The sequence below is a fragment of the Pelophylax lessonae genome, assembly GCF_965119305.1.
Source record: "Pelophylax lessonae genome assembly, chromosome: 3".
NCBI lineage: Eukaryota > Metazoa > Chordata > Amphibia > Anura > Ranidae > Pelophylax > Pelophylax lessonae.
Window position 1 is genome coordinate 582,087,951 of NC_138770.1, and position 13,903 is coordinate 582,101,853.

The following is a 13,903-nucleotide window of genomic DNA, read 5'->3' on the forward strand; positions in this document are numbered from 1 at the left end:
CCTAAAGGCAAAAGGTTTTTTTTTATCTTAATGCATCCTATGCATTAGGCAAAACAACCTTCAGTGTCCAGCAGCCCCCCTAATACTTACCTGAGCCCCATCTCAATCCAGCGCAGTTGCAAGAGAGACTCTGCTGTCAGGCAGCTGTCTCTCCCTCCTGATTGGCTGTGATACACACAGCGGGTGCGATTGGCTCCTGCTAATCAAAGTCAGTGAGCCAATGAGGAGAGAGAGTGGGCGGGGCTGATCTGCGTCTCAGTGTCTGAATGGACACACAGAGCAGCGCCTTGGGTGCTCCCAAAGCAAGCTGCTTGGACGAGGGCGTTCAAATTGAGCGTCGACAAGAGACAACACAAGGGGAGGATCGGGGCTGCTCTGTGCAAAACCACAGAGCAGGTAAGTATTACATGTTTGTTATTTTTAAGAATTTAGTATCACTTTAAGGACTCAAACCATGCTGGACACCACAGGGGGGTGTGAATACCACAACTAGATGCCTGAGGTTTGTCAGAGCAAAAACCTCTAGATACTATGGAGACATGAGGGCGCACAATACTAGGGAGTGCAGCATGCCAGCTGCTTTCCAGCTAAAGGTGATATAATAGGAAACATCAAAACCAAAGCTGGCCATAGATGATACGATTTCCTATCCTGCAACTACGGGAAAAATCGCACAGGGATCCGTCCCTGCTGGGAGAACACACAGTGATTTTTGCTAGTGGCTATAGCTGTTGGCAATAATTGCATGAAAAATAGGATGGGCTGGTTGTACCCAAGTTGATCGATCAATCAACTTGGGTACAATCAGCCTGCCCATAAATGGTTTGAATCTTGGCCGGTACAAAACATTTCACATACAATCAGAGATGTATAGTAACTAAGTAGAACTACTTCACTACTGTACTTAAGTACCGAAAGGCGGTATCTGTACTTTCCTAGAGTAGAATTTTATTCTCCTACTTCCACTTTTACTTCATTTTTTCGATGATTTCATAACTTCTACTCCGATATTTTTTTTGTGCTGCATAGTTACTCGTTACTATTATAAAAATTACCACTGCCAGAACAGTAGATGGCAGGTTTCATGAAGCTCAAAACATGTGTATTATCAGCGCATACGAAAATAAATGCTAATGTATGTATAAATAAAAGCCGCATTTGAAATAATAAAAAACAATATGATGTTCAAACTTTTGACATCTTTCTTTAATAACTACATAACACAGTACTTGTACTTTTACTTTCAGTACTTGAGTAGCAATTTTTTTTTTCAAAACTACTGGTACTTTTACTTTCAGTACTTGAGTAGCCAAATTTTTTAAAAAAACTACTTGCAATACTTAAGTACAAAAAATGTTGAATACTTTAGTACTTCTACTCAAGTCACTTTTTGATCGAGCACTTCCACTTCTACTCAAGTCACTTTTTGATCGAGCACTTCCACTTCTACTCAAGTCACTTTTTGATCGAGCACTTGTACTTTTACTCAAGTATGGGTTTCGAGTACTTTATACAACTCTGCATAAAATACAGCATCAGTATCTTCCAAGCATGAGCTTAGCGATCTAGCTGGGGATGCCCTTTTTACATCTGAGATGACCGAAGACTGGTGATTATTTGGTTCGGCAACACGCTTCAAAATACATTCCTCTGATAAAAAAAGGGATGCCTTGGCACTGGTATACCTACCACTCATTCACCTACCTAGGAGATTTGTGCTTACTTTACCTTTTCCCCATAAATATATACAACCTGGGATAAATTAGAGAAGTCCTTTTCTTTGCCTGCCAACATTTACCCAGCTTCAGGGTTTTTTCAGGTATCACCAGCATTAAAAAAGGAACTGAGGAATGTGACGGATCATGCAAGTTCCACACCCCAAGGCAAAGAATAGTTGGAATGCGGGTCTTAGGTTTCACTACCTTCTGTGAGGTCTTCAATTGCTTTGCGTACTCCTCTGTCAAAGGCTCGGGCATCAGCAGGACTCTGAAAGGTGAGGCCAAACCTTCTTTCATCAACTGACCAATGATGGAACGTTGGAGTTGCCTTCTGATACACCAAATCCTTCTTTAAATAGCATTCCAATAACACCTGAGTTGGTGAAATAAAAAGTACACGCACATAAGGAAATGATCAGATCCTTTTATTTTACAACTTTCAACATGGTATTAAAGCAGAAATACATGATGTTATAAAAGCATATTTAGATTTATCATGGTCTTGCACCGATACCGTTTTTATTTGTCGGTGAGTACCGATACTTTCGATCAAGTACTTGCCGATACAGAGTACCAATACTTTGCAGTGCGATTTGCGTCCATACAAAATTAATGGGCTCAAATTGCACTGCAAAGAATTGCATACTGTCTGAATTGCATGCGGTTTCCCTACCGCTCCTGTGTGAACCCAGGCTTGTCTTAGTGACTTAAGGCTGGGTCCAAACCGGAGAGACACGGGAAACAGTATTCAATCCGTACAGAAATCGCACCCTATTCCAGTTCAAATTGTACACTATTCTTTGCAGTGCGATTTGAGCCCATTCATTTTGTATGGACGCAAACTGCATCGCAAAGTATCGGTTTCAGTTATCAGGAGCATTCTGTATTGGCACTGATGCCGTTATTGGTGTATCCCTAGTTATTCGTTTTGTGGTTCAAACATGGAAAATAAATGGCTGTCCCAGAAATATTATAAAAGGTCAACCCAAAAGTGGCACTTCAGTTATAGGTGGATTTTGATGGACTGGTTTTCTACATCTCTCAGAGACTGAAATGACATCTTCCTGTAAGGGATGATCACAGATGGCTTTGAATAATAGTATGAACCCACCTGAGTGAGCCCGCCGTCGGCAAGCTGTCACCTAAACTGAGTCAATTACCTGGAGCCGGGGCATTCCCCACCCCACTGTCACACATGTACTTGCCCCTTCTGGGTTGGGAATGCCCTGGCTGCTTATTATTGACCCAGCACAGAGATAGATTTCTGGAGGGCTAGCTCAGGTGGGCTTTGATTAGAATCCAAACATACCTGAGCTCAACTGTACTCCCTTTTGTAGTTCCCAGTTCTGTAGTCACCACTTAAGGCTACGTTCACATGTAGGCGTTTTCCATTCTCTATTCAATCTAAAAACGCCTGTAAAAATGCCTGTAAAACGCTTGCAAAAACGCCCATAAAAACGCCTGTAATAACAACGCCAAGATGTGAACGTAGCCTTAGGGTATTCTCACTCCATTCTCAGGAGTGAGATTTGAACACCCTTGTATTGGCTGCAACAAATGTGCAGATCTGAGAACTCAAGCCCAGAGAACTCACCACCTGATAGATATAAGAAACTGTTATTCAGTTCAATGGTTACCATACATGTTAAAATATGACTGTACAATGTTTATACTTTTAATTTTAATTTTGTCAAACTATGCAATATAAGGACCTACCTAATCTAGCCAGTCCATTTGTACCCAATCAGGCACTACTAGGAGATTGTACAAACAGATTGGAACGTGTGTGGTGAGCTGAAAACTCTAGTAATTACAGAAAGCTTAAATACATTATTACTTTTGGGACGACTGACTCTTAGTGGAACCAAAATCTCTCAATCAATATTAATGATTTTTAATCTTTATGCTGCTAGGATTAGTAAATAGAAAGGAATTTATACATTTCTTTGTTTTAACTTTTTCTTTTTTACCATTTCTTCAGTTGCTTCATGGTTTCTGGCCTAGGCCAAAATAAAGTCATACATCCCAGAAGTCTTCATGGGAATTTTGTTTTTCACCTGGATGAGGAACTTTCTAAGCCAAGCACCTCCTCTTGTCTGCATGCCTGAGCTATGGGCAGATGAATTCCAAGAAGTGAATACTACATGAGTAATCTGTTCTTAATCAAGATGGCAGTTTGTGGTGCTCAGATACAGTTGGGTTCTACTTTAAAGCAAACCTGTCACTAGAAACCAAAAATTGGATTCATGTATTTGTAGTAATGGCACCTGCAGATAATTTACGTTGTATTTAAGAGTTTCACCATGGCTTGTGTATCCCGAGAACGTGGGCTCTCATCTGCAATCACCTGACTTTAAGATGTGCTATTACTCTCCATCCTTCCCTAAATGATCTTTCACAATCCTATTGAGAGGCCAAATAAAAAAATGCAATGAACCCCTGGGTGAGAAAATCACCTATGCTTTCTATAAATAGCTACGGTCACTGTTGCTCATGTCAGGCAAAATGGCAGTTGTGTTTGTCAGGAAAATGGCAGTTGTGTTTGTCAGGAAAATGGCAGTTGTGTTTCTAAAGCAAACCTTCCCTTCATGTGCCAGATTACAGAATGCAGTAGCAGGCAACGGGAGATTGGTACATCCATATTGTTTAGCGTGAATGGAGGAAATCTATGGATTTCGCAAATTCAGCCCACATAAACCCATATTTGTTTAGCCAGCTGAAGAGGCGTGGTAAAGCTACTTCCCTGGTCATGTGACAGTGCTCAGACATAGCAATTGGCTGCTAGACCCAAGCAGTGTCTCATAGTAGGAAGTCACATGCACCCCCATACTTGGAAGCACCAGCTGATACCTGCTGAACCCGCCTGCCCCTTTCTCTCCCCTTCTCCACTGACAAAACCTTCTCTAACTGACCTTCTCCCTTCCCCGGTCCAACGCCTGCCAACAGAAGCAATCCGCCTGCCAATTTTCCACCCCAGGTATGTGTATGGCGGACAGGGCTGGAACGAACCATTCTGCCCATCTTAGAATGCCTGTTACCACCAGAGCCGCAAGGACACATCTTGTGTCCCCTTGGTGATTGGCATAAGCCACGGCTTTGGCATTGTCTGATTGAATGTGCACTGCACAACCTTGACGATGACCCGTCTAATGATCCAGACACAGTCTGATCACTCGGAGTTCCAAGACATTGATCGGGAGTCTGGACTCTTCCAGCGTCCAGATCCCCTAAGCAAAATGCTTGCCGAGAACGCCTCCCCAGCCGGACAGGCTGGCATCCGTGGTGACCACTGTCCAATACAAGGGGAGGAAGGAATTTCCCTGGCGAAGCACCAGAGAACGAAGCCAATATATCAGGGACTCCTTCGTGCCCCGATTCAGCCGGATCTGATTGCCCAGGGACTGCGGAGTCTTGTCCCATTTGGTAAGAATTTTCCCTTGCAGGGACCTCGTATGAAACTGTGGAAACAGAACTGCCTCGAAAGTAGACATCATCAGGCCAATGCAAGTCCGGAGGGATGGCTGTTTGTTGGACAGCAGGAGGCGAACTGCAGCCTGCAATTTCTGGAGTTTGTCCAGAGGAAGGAGCAATCTGGCTAAGGCCGAGTCCAGAGTCAGGCCCAGATAGTCCAGCTTTGTGGAAGGAACCAGAGCAAACTTCTGAAAATCCAGCTGAACTCCTGCAGAGTTTATATTGTGATCTCCAGGTTGTCCACCAGAGCAGAGGTAGGCGCCGCTCACAGAAGATCGTCCAAGTAGCCCAGCTAGCACCGGGGGCTAGCACTGAGAAGGCCCGAGGAGCACATGCAAGACCAAAGGGTAACGCCACAAACTGATAATGCTCCTCTCCCACAGCAAAGCGGAGAAAACGCTGGTGACTGGCACATATTGGAATGTGAAGGTAGGCATCCTTGATATCGATAGAGGTGAAGAAATCCCCCGACGCAGGGATGCCATCACCGTTCAAATGGAATCCGTTCTGAACCTCTGTACCTGCACAAAGCAGTTTAGTGCCTTGAGGTCCAGGATTGGACGCACTTTGTCTTCCTTTCTGGGAACTGTGAACAGGTTTGAGTAAAAACCCTGAAAGGTTTCCAAGGTCAGAACTGGGACAATCACCCCTTGAAGGAACAGGTCTTGTACCACCCCAAACAGGCCCTGTAGGTGGTCTGGTGACAGGTGCAAGTTGGAAGGAAAAAACCTTGCAGGGGGATAAGAGCGAAACTCGATCTTGTACCCGGATTGAATGACTTTGTGGACCCACTTGTCTAGCATCCGGGAAGTACACAGGTCAGGAAACCAGTGAAGACGTCCCCCCACCCCCGACACGTGCGAGATCGCACCTTCATGCAGAAGGAGCCTTGTCTGGAGGAGCCCAATTTTGGCTTGCCAGACCAGGTTTGTTTGGATCCTCCAGAAGAGGCCCTGAAAGGCTTCGAGCCCTTGTCAGTCGACCCTGAGGGACAAAAAAAAATGTATGAGCCGAGAAGGAAGGCCCACGTCTATGATAAGGTTCCTTGCCCCTAGTAGCCTGCGGAAGAAAAGTACTCTTCCCCCCTGCGAGACCTTTATCTATGTCATCCAGGGTAGCTCCAAACAGGCGATCTCCTTGAAAAGGAACATCAGTCAAGGCCTTTTTTGAAGTCTGATCCACAGACCAGCACTTGAGCAAAAAAACACACCAAAGGACCACCGCCAAAACAAAGAGGGGAGCCGCATCCAAAGAGGCATCACAGATAAACTGCAGCCCCTGGACCAGCTAGTCCCCCAGCTCAGCAAAGGCGGGAAGGAGCTGTTCCCCCTCCAGTTTACAGTGTAGGAGCTTAGCACACTCGGTCAGAGTTTGGAACACTAGGGTAATAGCGAATACCGGCCTCATTGCCAAACCAGCCAGAGTGTACATAGTGTGGGCCACAGCCTCTGCCTTCCGGTCAGCTGCATCCTTAACTACCTCAATACTGGGCACTTAAACCCCCTTCCTTCTCAGACCAATTTTCAGCTTTTAGCGCTGTTGCAATTTGAATGACAATTGCGCGGTCATGCAACACTGTACCTAAACCAAATTTGTGTCATTTTTTCCCCACAAATAGAGCTTTCTTTTGGTGGTATTTGATCACTGTCAGGTTTTTTCTTTTTTGGTGCACAAATAAAAAAAGACTGAAAAGTTTGAAAAAAAAAAAAAAGTTTTTTTGTTTAGGTTATAAAATTTTGTAAATAGATATGTTTTTTCCTGCACTGATGAGCACTGATGATGCCGCACTGACAGGCACTGATGAGGAGACACTGATGGGATGGCACTGATGGGGTGGCACTGATATGCAGCACTGATGGGCACTGATAGGTAGCACTGATATGTGGCACTGATAGATAGCACTAATATGCAGCATTGGTGGGCACTGATAGACAGCACTGATGGGCACTGATTGGCGGCACTGATGGGCACTGATAGGTGGCACTGATCGGCACTGATGGGGGGCACTGATCGGCACTGATGGGGGGCACTGATGGGCACTGATGGGGGGCACTGATAGGCGGCACTGGTGGGCAGTAATGGGCACTGGTGGGCGGCACTGATAGATGGCAATAACGGCACTGGTGGGCAGCACTGATAGATGGCATTGGTGGGCAACACTGATAGGGAGGGCACTGGGGGGCTCTCTGAGCCCTGCTTGCCATCCCTGGTGGCCATGGTGGGCATCCCTGGTGGTCATGGGTGGGCATCCCTGGTGGCTTAGTGGCACCCCTCCCCCCCAAGGCTGTACTGGTAATCAATCATCTGATTACCAGCACAGACCCCCCCTGTGATCAGTGAGTAATTAGAAATACTCACTGATCACCCCAGCAGCAGCACCGATCCTCTTCTCTTCTCCTCACTGACAGGATCTGTCAGGAGGAGAGGAGATTGAAGCCGTTACAACGGCTCTATTTACATTACATGACGGCTGTGATTGGACACAGCCGTCATGTGATCAGGAGGGCCAATCACAGGGCCCTCCTGCCAAATGATGTTGCTCTGTGTCCGAGGGACACAGGCACATCGAGATCGCGCCGCTGCGCGTGCCCGCGGCGGCGTGATCTCTCTCCTTCTGAAGGACGTTCCGGAACGTCCATTCAGAAGGACGAGACTCCCACCCGGCCGTATATTTACAATGGCCCGGGTGGGAGGTGGTTAAAGCCCGGGGGCTCTTCAACTGGAGTCATGGTTGCCTTGTTTAATCTGTGAATCCGTGTCAGACAATGAACGAAACAGAAACAGAAGGGCACAGAAGAGTGTGCCTTTCAAATGCCAGGACTGCAACATCAGCTAGCATTGGCATTGGATAATCACCCAAGGAGGCAAGTGCACTGGTGACCAGGGGTATGGGGAGGGTGTAGTGAGTTGGTTCACCATTTTGTAAAAAGGTGAACTGACCCTTTAAAAAAAAAAAAAAAAAACTTACATAAGTGTCTTGAGATAAGCTACGTGGGTGTTGAACACTGAGCAAGCCTGCAAGGTGTAAGTGGCTTGAGTCCTCAGAAAAGGTAAACAGGATTCCACCTCTCGTTTGCGTTCTACTCTGCTGCACGCCACACCCCACTACAGCCAAAATTACCTGTAATTTATATAAGCCAATTTGTTTTTAAGATTCAATTAAACTTTTGAAAAATACGTACGTACATGCACTTTCATAGCTTAGGACGCAGCAAAATAAAAAGAGGGAAAGGAGTAGGAGACACCCTTTGCCACAGGCAAGAAAAAATACTTGTTTAAGCTATAGGTTAGGTTACTAAATAAAGGAAATTATAGTTGGGTGTGTGTTGAGCTAAATTCACTCAGCCTTAGGGGTTAAACAACAGCCCACACCTTGGGTGTGTATAATATTCTGATCACTCGAAGACATATGCATAATCCTCCTGGCACAAAGTACATTAGCTCACCCACTTTTTCGAGTTTCATCTAAAATGATTTGCAGCCGTTAACAACGTGTACAACCTGATCACACTGAGCATGCACCAGTGATGGATGGGATATTAAATGTCACCATCAGCATTGTTCAGACTTGACCGATGTAACGAAAAGAAAAAAGAAAAGAAAAAGACAAAAAACAGACATTTGCATAGTCTCCACCAGCTCCAGGCAATTGATAAGTCATTAACTGGATATTTTTCCTCATCCAGGGACGATCAAAGGCTACAGCCTTATATTACCTTATATATTTTAACCAGGATCTATCCCTGAAACTATGCTTAAAAAGGTAATGCAGAAAAAACATGGTGGTTGTAAAGGCTCAACGTTTTTACCTTCATGTGCTGCTCCCCTCACAGCCCCCATAGCACTCACCTGAGCCCCCTTTCAATCAAGCAACATGCACAAGAGCCATTGCTGCCCCAGGACTCCCTCTCCTCATTGGCTCCCCACTGCTGTCATTCACAGCCAGTGAGCCTATAAAGAGAGAGTGGGGGCGGGGTTGAGCCTTGGCTCTGTGTGTCTTATAAACACATAGAGCAGGGCTGGGGAGCGACCACATACCAATGCTTGCTACTGGGGGCACTGGTCAAGGGGGAGGAGCCAGGAGCACCAGTAATGGGCCCGAGAAGAGGAGGATTGGGCTGCTCTGTGCAAAACCACTGCACAAAGCAGGTACATTTTTTATGTCACAGGATATTTGCCCAGCAGTTTTTTGAACGCAAATTGTTTGGAAAAAAAAAAACCACTTTAAAGCAGAGTTCCGGCCTATTTTGCAACTTTAGTGATTCCTGGAGTGCCCGCTATGCTGATCAACAATTGGGCATTTTCAATTTTTTAGGGGGTCCCTTACCTTATTTTCAGGGCATTTTTGATTGTACTTCCTCCTTCCCCCTCCTCTGTGGCCACAGCCACCGACATCACTTCCGCCTTTGCATTGCATCCTGGGAGCGGTTTGTCATCACTCCTAGGAGTCTGGAATCAGGAAGAACTCCCAGAACACTCCCTGGAATCAGGAAGGACACAGCAGATTACACTGCGACTTCAGATGCCCACATCCAAGATGGCCACGCTAAGACAGCGTTTTTAAAAGTAAGATTTTGACTAAAATCCTGTACTGTACACCTTGAAAGTATAAGAATAGCGGTTCTGTAAAGGGCAATGGATTAGTATTAAAGGGGTATTTTTCGTTAAAAAAGGTATTTGAGGCCGGAACTTCGCTTTAATTAATTTTAATGCTCACAAATACAATACCCAATTTTTTGGGTAAAATATAAAAGGTGTTGCTCCGAGTAAATAGATATCAAACATTTTATGCTGTAAAATTGCGCACGCTAGTGGAATGGCGACAAACTACGACATTTAAAAATCTCAACGGGTCCTCCGCGCAGGACCAACGCATGTGTTCGCCTTTACAGGTTACCCTTTTAGAATTACAGAGGAGGTCTTGTGCTATGGTATTGCCATTCGTGGCAATACCTTACAATGTGTGGTGCGATCGCAATTTACATATGAGTGCGGACCGAAGTGTGTGTTCGCTTTTGCATGTGAGCACAGGGGGATGAAGGCACTTTAAAAAAAAAATCTTTTTATTTCATTATTTTTACACTGTTGCTTTAAAATTTTTAAATCCCTTTTATTGCGGTATTGCGGATGTAAACATCCTTTGTGACTTACTTTTTTCTTTCTTTTTTTTTAACCATTTGAAGACCAGGCTTTTCTGAGAGTTTTTGCTTACAAGTAAAAATCTGTATTTTGTTTTGCTACAAAATTACTTAGAACCCCCAAATATTATATATATATATATATATTTTTAACAGAGGCTCTAGAGAATAAAATGGTGGGTTTTCCAATTATGTATGTCACACGACATGTGAAACGATGATGTTACGCTGAGGAAATAGATACGAAACAGGTCACGCTTTAAAATTGCCCCCATTCGTGGAATGGCAAAAAACTATGATATTTAAAAATCTCCATAGGTCTTTACAGGTTACCAGTTGAGAATTACAGAGGAGGTTGGGTGCTAGAATTGATGCTCTTGCTCAGACGTTTGTGGCAATACCTTACATGTGGTGTGATCGCAGTTTATGTATGTGTGCAGGACCTAGGCATGTGTTCGTCTTTGCACGCGACCACAGGGGGACAGAAGTGCTTTAAAAAAAAAAATCGTTATTTTATTATTTTTACAGTGTTTCCTAACATTTTATTTGATCACTTTTATTGCTATCACAAGGAATGTAAACATCCCTTGTGACAGCAATAGGTAGTGGACAGGTACTCTTTATGGAGAGATCTGGGGTTTATTAGACCCCCAGATGTCTCCTCTGCCCTTTAAAGCATCTGATCACAACAAGATTGGTGTGATCAGATGCTTTCACAGTTTAAAATGGTGCTATTTACATCCAGGAAAACTGGCAGAGACAATACTCCTCTCTTCTAGTTTCCTATACCATAGAGCTCATCAGGGACCTTCTGGTCCCCGATGAGCTCTATGGTAAGCCGGCTTCAATCCATGTTTGCTGGTAGGATGGTAGAGCCTGCAGAGGCATCAGAGGGGCAACCCCTCTCACCACCTGTAAAAGCCATCCAGTGGCTAATTAGCCACTAGGAGGGCTTTTTTGCATAAAAGCTGATCGCCTCCTGAAAAAAAAAAAAAAAAAAAAACAATACCGGGATGATGCCTGTAGCTGCAATGGTACATGCAACAGGCATACTTCGGCAGAAACAAAAATTTACATATGAAAACAGCAACAGCAATGGAAGAAATGCATTTTTCAATATTAGTACTTTCAACATACAGTTTTATCACCCAATTTAATAGTCACGCTGGATGACATACCATGCAGCTGTTGCAGTGAACCTCCAACTAAACTGTCACAGAGAAGTAAATCACTAGGTTTCATTTCTGGGAAAGCCCACTTCTGTTTTAGCAAAATGAACTTTTCCCAGTGCAGATTTGGTATCATTCCATCTTGATAAAGTCATCTTCTCACAATGTATTTCAGGGTGATACATTTTTTTTTACAGTTCACAGAACATGACGGAGGTCAGTAGAACTGAGTTTACTCAATAAGAGACTGTGCAAAGTCATTAAACTGGTTCTAAAGGTTCAAGGTTTTTTTTTTTTTTTTACCTTAATGCATTAGGGAAAAATACCTTCTGGGTGCAGCCCTCCCCCCATGCTTACATGAGCCCCCATCTGGATCTAGCGATGTGCATGAGAGCAGTGGCTGTTCAGGGTCTCTCTTCTCATTGGCTCACACAGCCGAGGGAGCCATTGGCCAATGAATGAGAGCAGGGGGTGGGGCCGTACTCTGTGTGTGAACAGAAAATGTCTATTCATAGGAGCATGGCTTCTATAAGCCTGCTTGAGTGCCCCCATAGAAAGAGGCTTGCTATTGGGGGCACTCGATATGAGGGTGGAGCCATGACCGCCGGTGGGGGGACTCAAAAAGAGGAGGAGCGAGGCTGCTCTGCACAGAGCAGATAAGTATAACATGTTTGGTTTTGTTTTAGGTTTTTAAATCTTGCCTTAACAAACACTTTAAAATGTGCAAAATGCAATAAAGGAAGCTTCCTTTGACAAAGTTTTCCAGAAGCAGGCATAACATTAGAACAGAAAGTCAATTTCAAATCATCCAGTGAGGATAGCCATTTTGTATGGTATGAATTATTTTATCAGCCTATAAAAGTCTATGAGAGGCTGAAAGCTGCCATGGTTGCACAGTGTATGGAGTGGTACTAACACTTGGGGCAGTATGTGCCCAGCGACATTTGTACCAACTAGGTACACCATTCAGCCCTGTCCAACTGAAGCAGCCTTCAGTCTCTCGGACTTCTAAAGGCTGCCAACACGAGGCTGGACAATGCACTTGTGCCTTATTGCGCGCAAACATTTCTCATACACATGGTTTAACACTAATATGGCCGTCAGTCAAAACGAGACTTGGTCATTCCACCTCACTATAATTTGCGATGGCGCAGTATAGCGCCCGTGCCCCCAGTCATCTAAGACGAAACATGTAGGGTGGTGCTGCCTGCTGATGTCATTGCATTACACTGATTCCGAAAGCACGGGTGTATTGTTTTGCTCGCAAGAAAGACTGTACAGTTGGGCGTATATATGTGTTATTGGATGTAAGTGCAACTTTTAATTGTTTTAATAAATTAGTAAACGATTTTACACTATTGGAGCATCCCTTTCTCTTTATACATTCATCCACGTGAATTGACTGGACTGGTCTGGAGTTGAGGAGAAAAACAGTCCAAGGTCCATAGAGGGGCATAGAACATCTCATCAAAGGTTGTAAATTATCGCTCGCTTGACTTTTCTAGTGATAGAAGGTCAATAAGATCTGGCAAGCGCCCTTATTATCAGAGGTGGTGGTATTCACACAAAGAGTCTTTTTTCATTTGAGGTGCTGGAGCTCTGAATGAACTTTTAAACAAGATTGCTTTCGTATTTTTTTACGATTTCATGTGGACTCTATTCATTATATTGCATTTTTTAAATAATTTATATGCAGTGCGACTTTGGTAATTTTTTTTTTGTTTTACTGTGCTGATATCACATGGTTAAGTCGCTGCTTTACACTGTTATTTTGTTGCTTTACACTGTTATTTAGAGCACTGTATTGACATTAGCACGTTTTTTTTCTATTTAGATCAAACAGGAGCTAAATTCCCAGTGTGCATGATGCATTAGGGCAGACGTGTCAAACTCAATTTCATTTTCAGGCCGCATCAGCATTATGGTTGTCCTCAAAGGACCAGTTGTATCTAAGATTATATAAATAAATATATGTAGGGCTTTTTTTTTCTCAGGGAATCGGTGCAAGAGCTCAACACCCCCTCCCCTAACCGCATCAAATGATGGGTGTGGCCAAATTGCACAGTGGCAGGATCTTAAAGGAGCAATAAATACCAGGAGTGCATTATGCGTGGAGTTCAGGGGTGCGCCATGTACAGAGTGCAGAGTTCAGGGGTACGCTATGTATAGAATACAGATTTTATGGTGCGCTACGTACAGAGTGCAGAGTTCAAGGGTGCACCACGTACAGAGTGCAGAGTTCAGGGGTGCACCACATACAGAGTGCAGAGTTCAGTGGTGCACCACGTACAGAGTGCAGAGTTCAAGGGTGCACCACGTACAGGGTGCAGGGGTGCGCTACATAAGCATAGAGTGAAGGAATCAGCTCTCTTTCACAAGCTGTTCACAGATCACGTCCCCACCCCTC

The 13,903-nt window shown here is 44.3% G+C and overlaps 1 protein-coding gene across 1 annotated transcript in view; it reads right to left on the reverse strand.

Moving 5' to 3' along the window:
• The window catches only part of SPRED2 (sprouty related EVH1 domain containing 2), a 190,296-nt gene that overhangs the window by 59,536 nt on the left and 116,857 nt on the right, over positions 1 to 13,903 (reverse strand). The window contains exon 3 of the mRNA XM_082249754.1: positions 1,923 to 2,091. Coding sequence (XP_082105880.1) covers positions 1,923 to 2,091 — 169 coding nt within the window. The remainder of the gene's footprint in view (positions 1 to 1,922; positions 2,092 to 13,903) is intronic.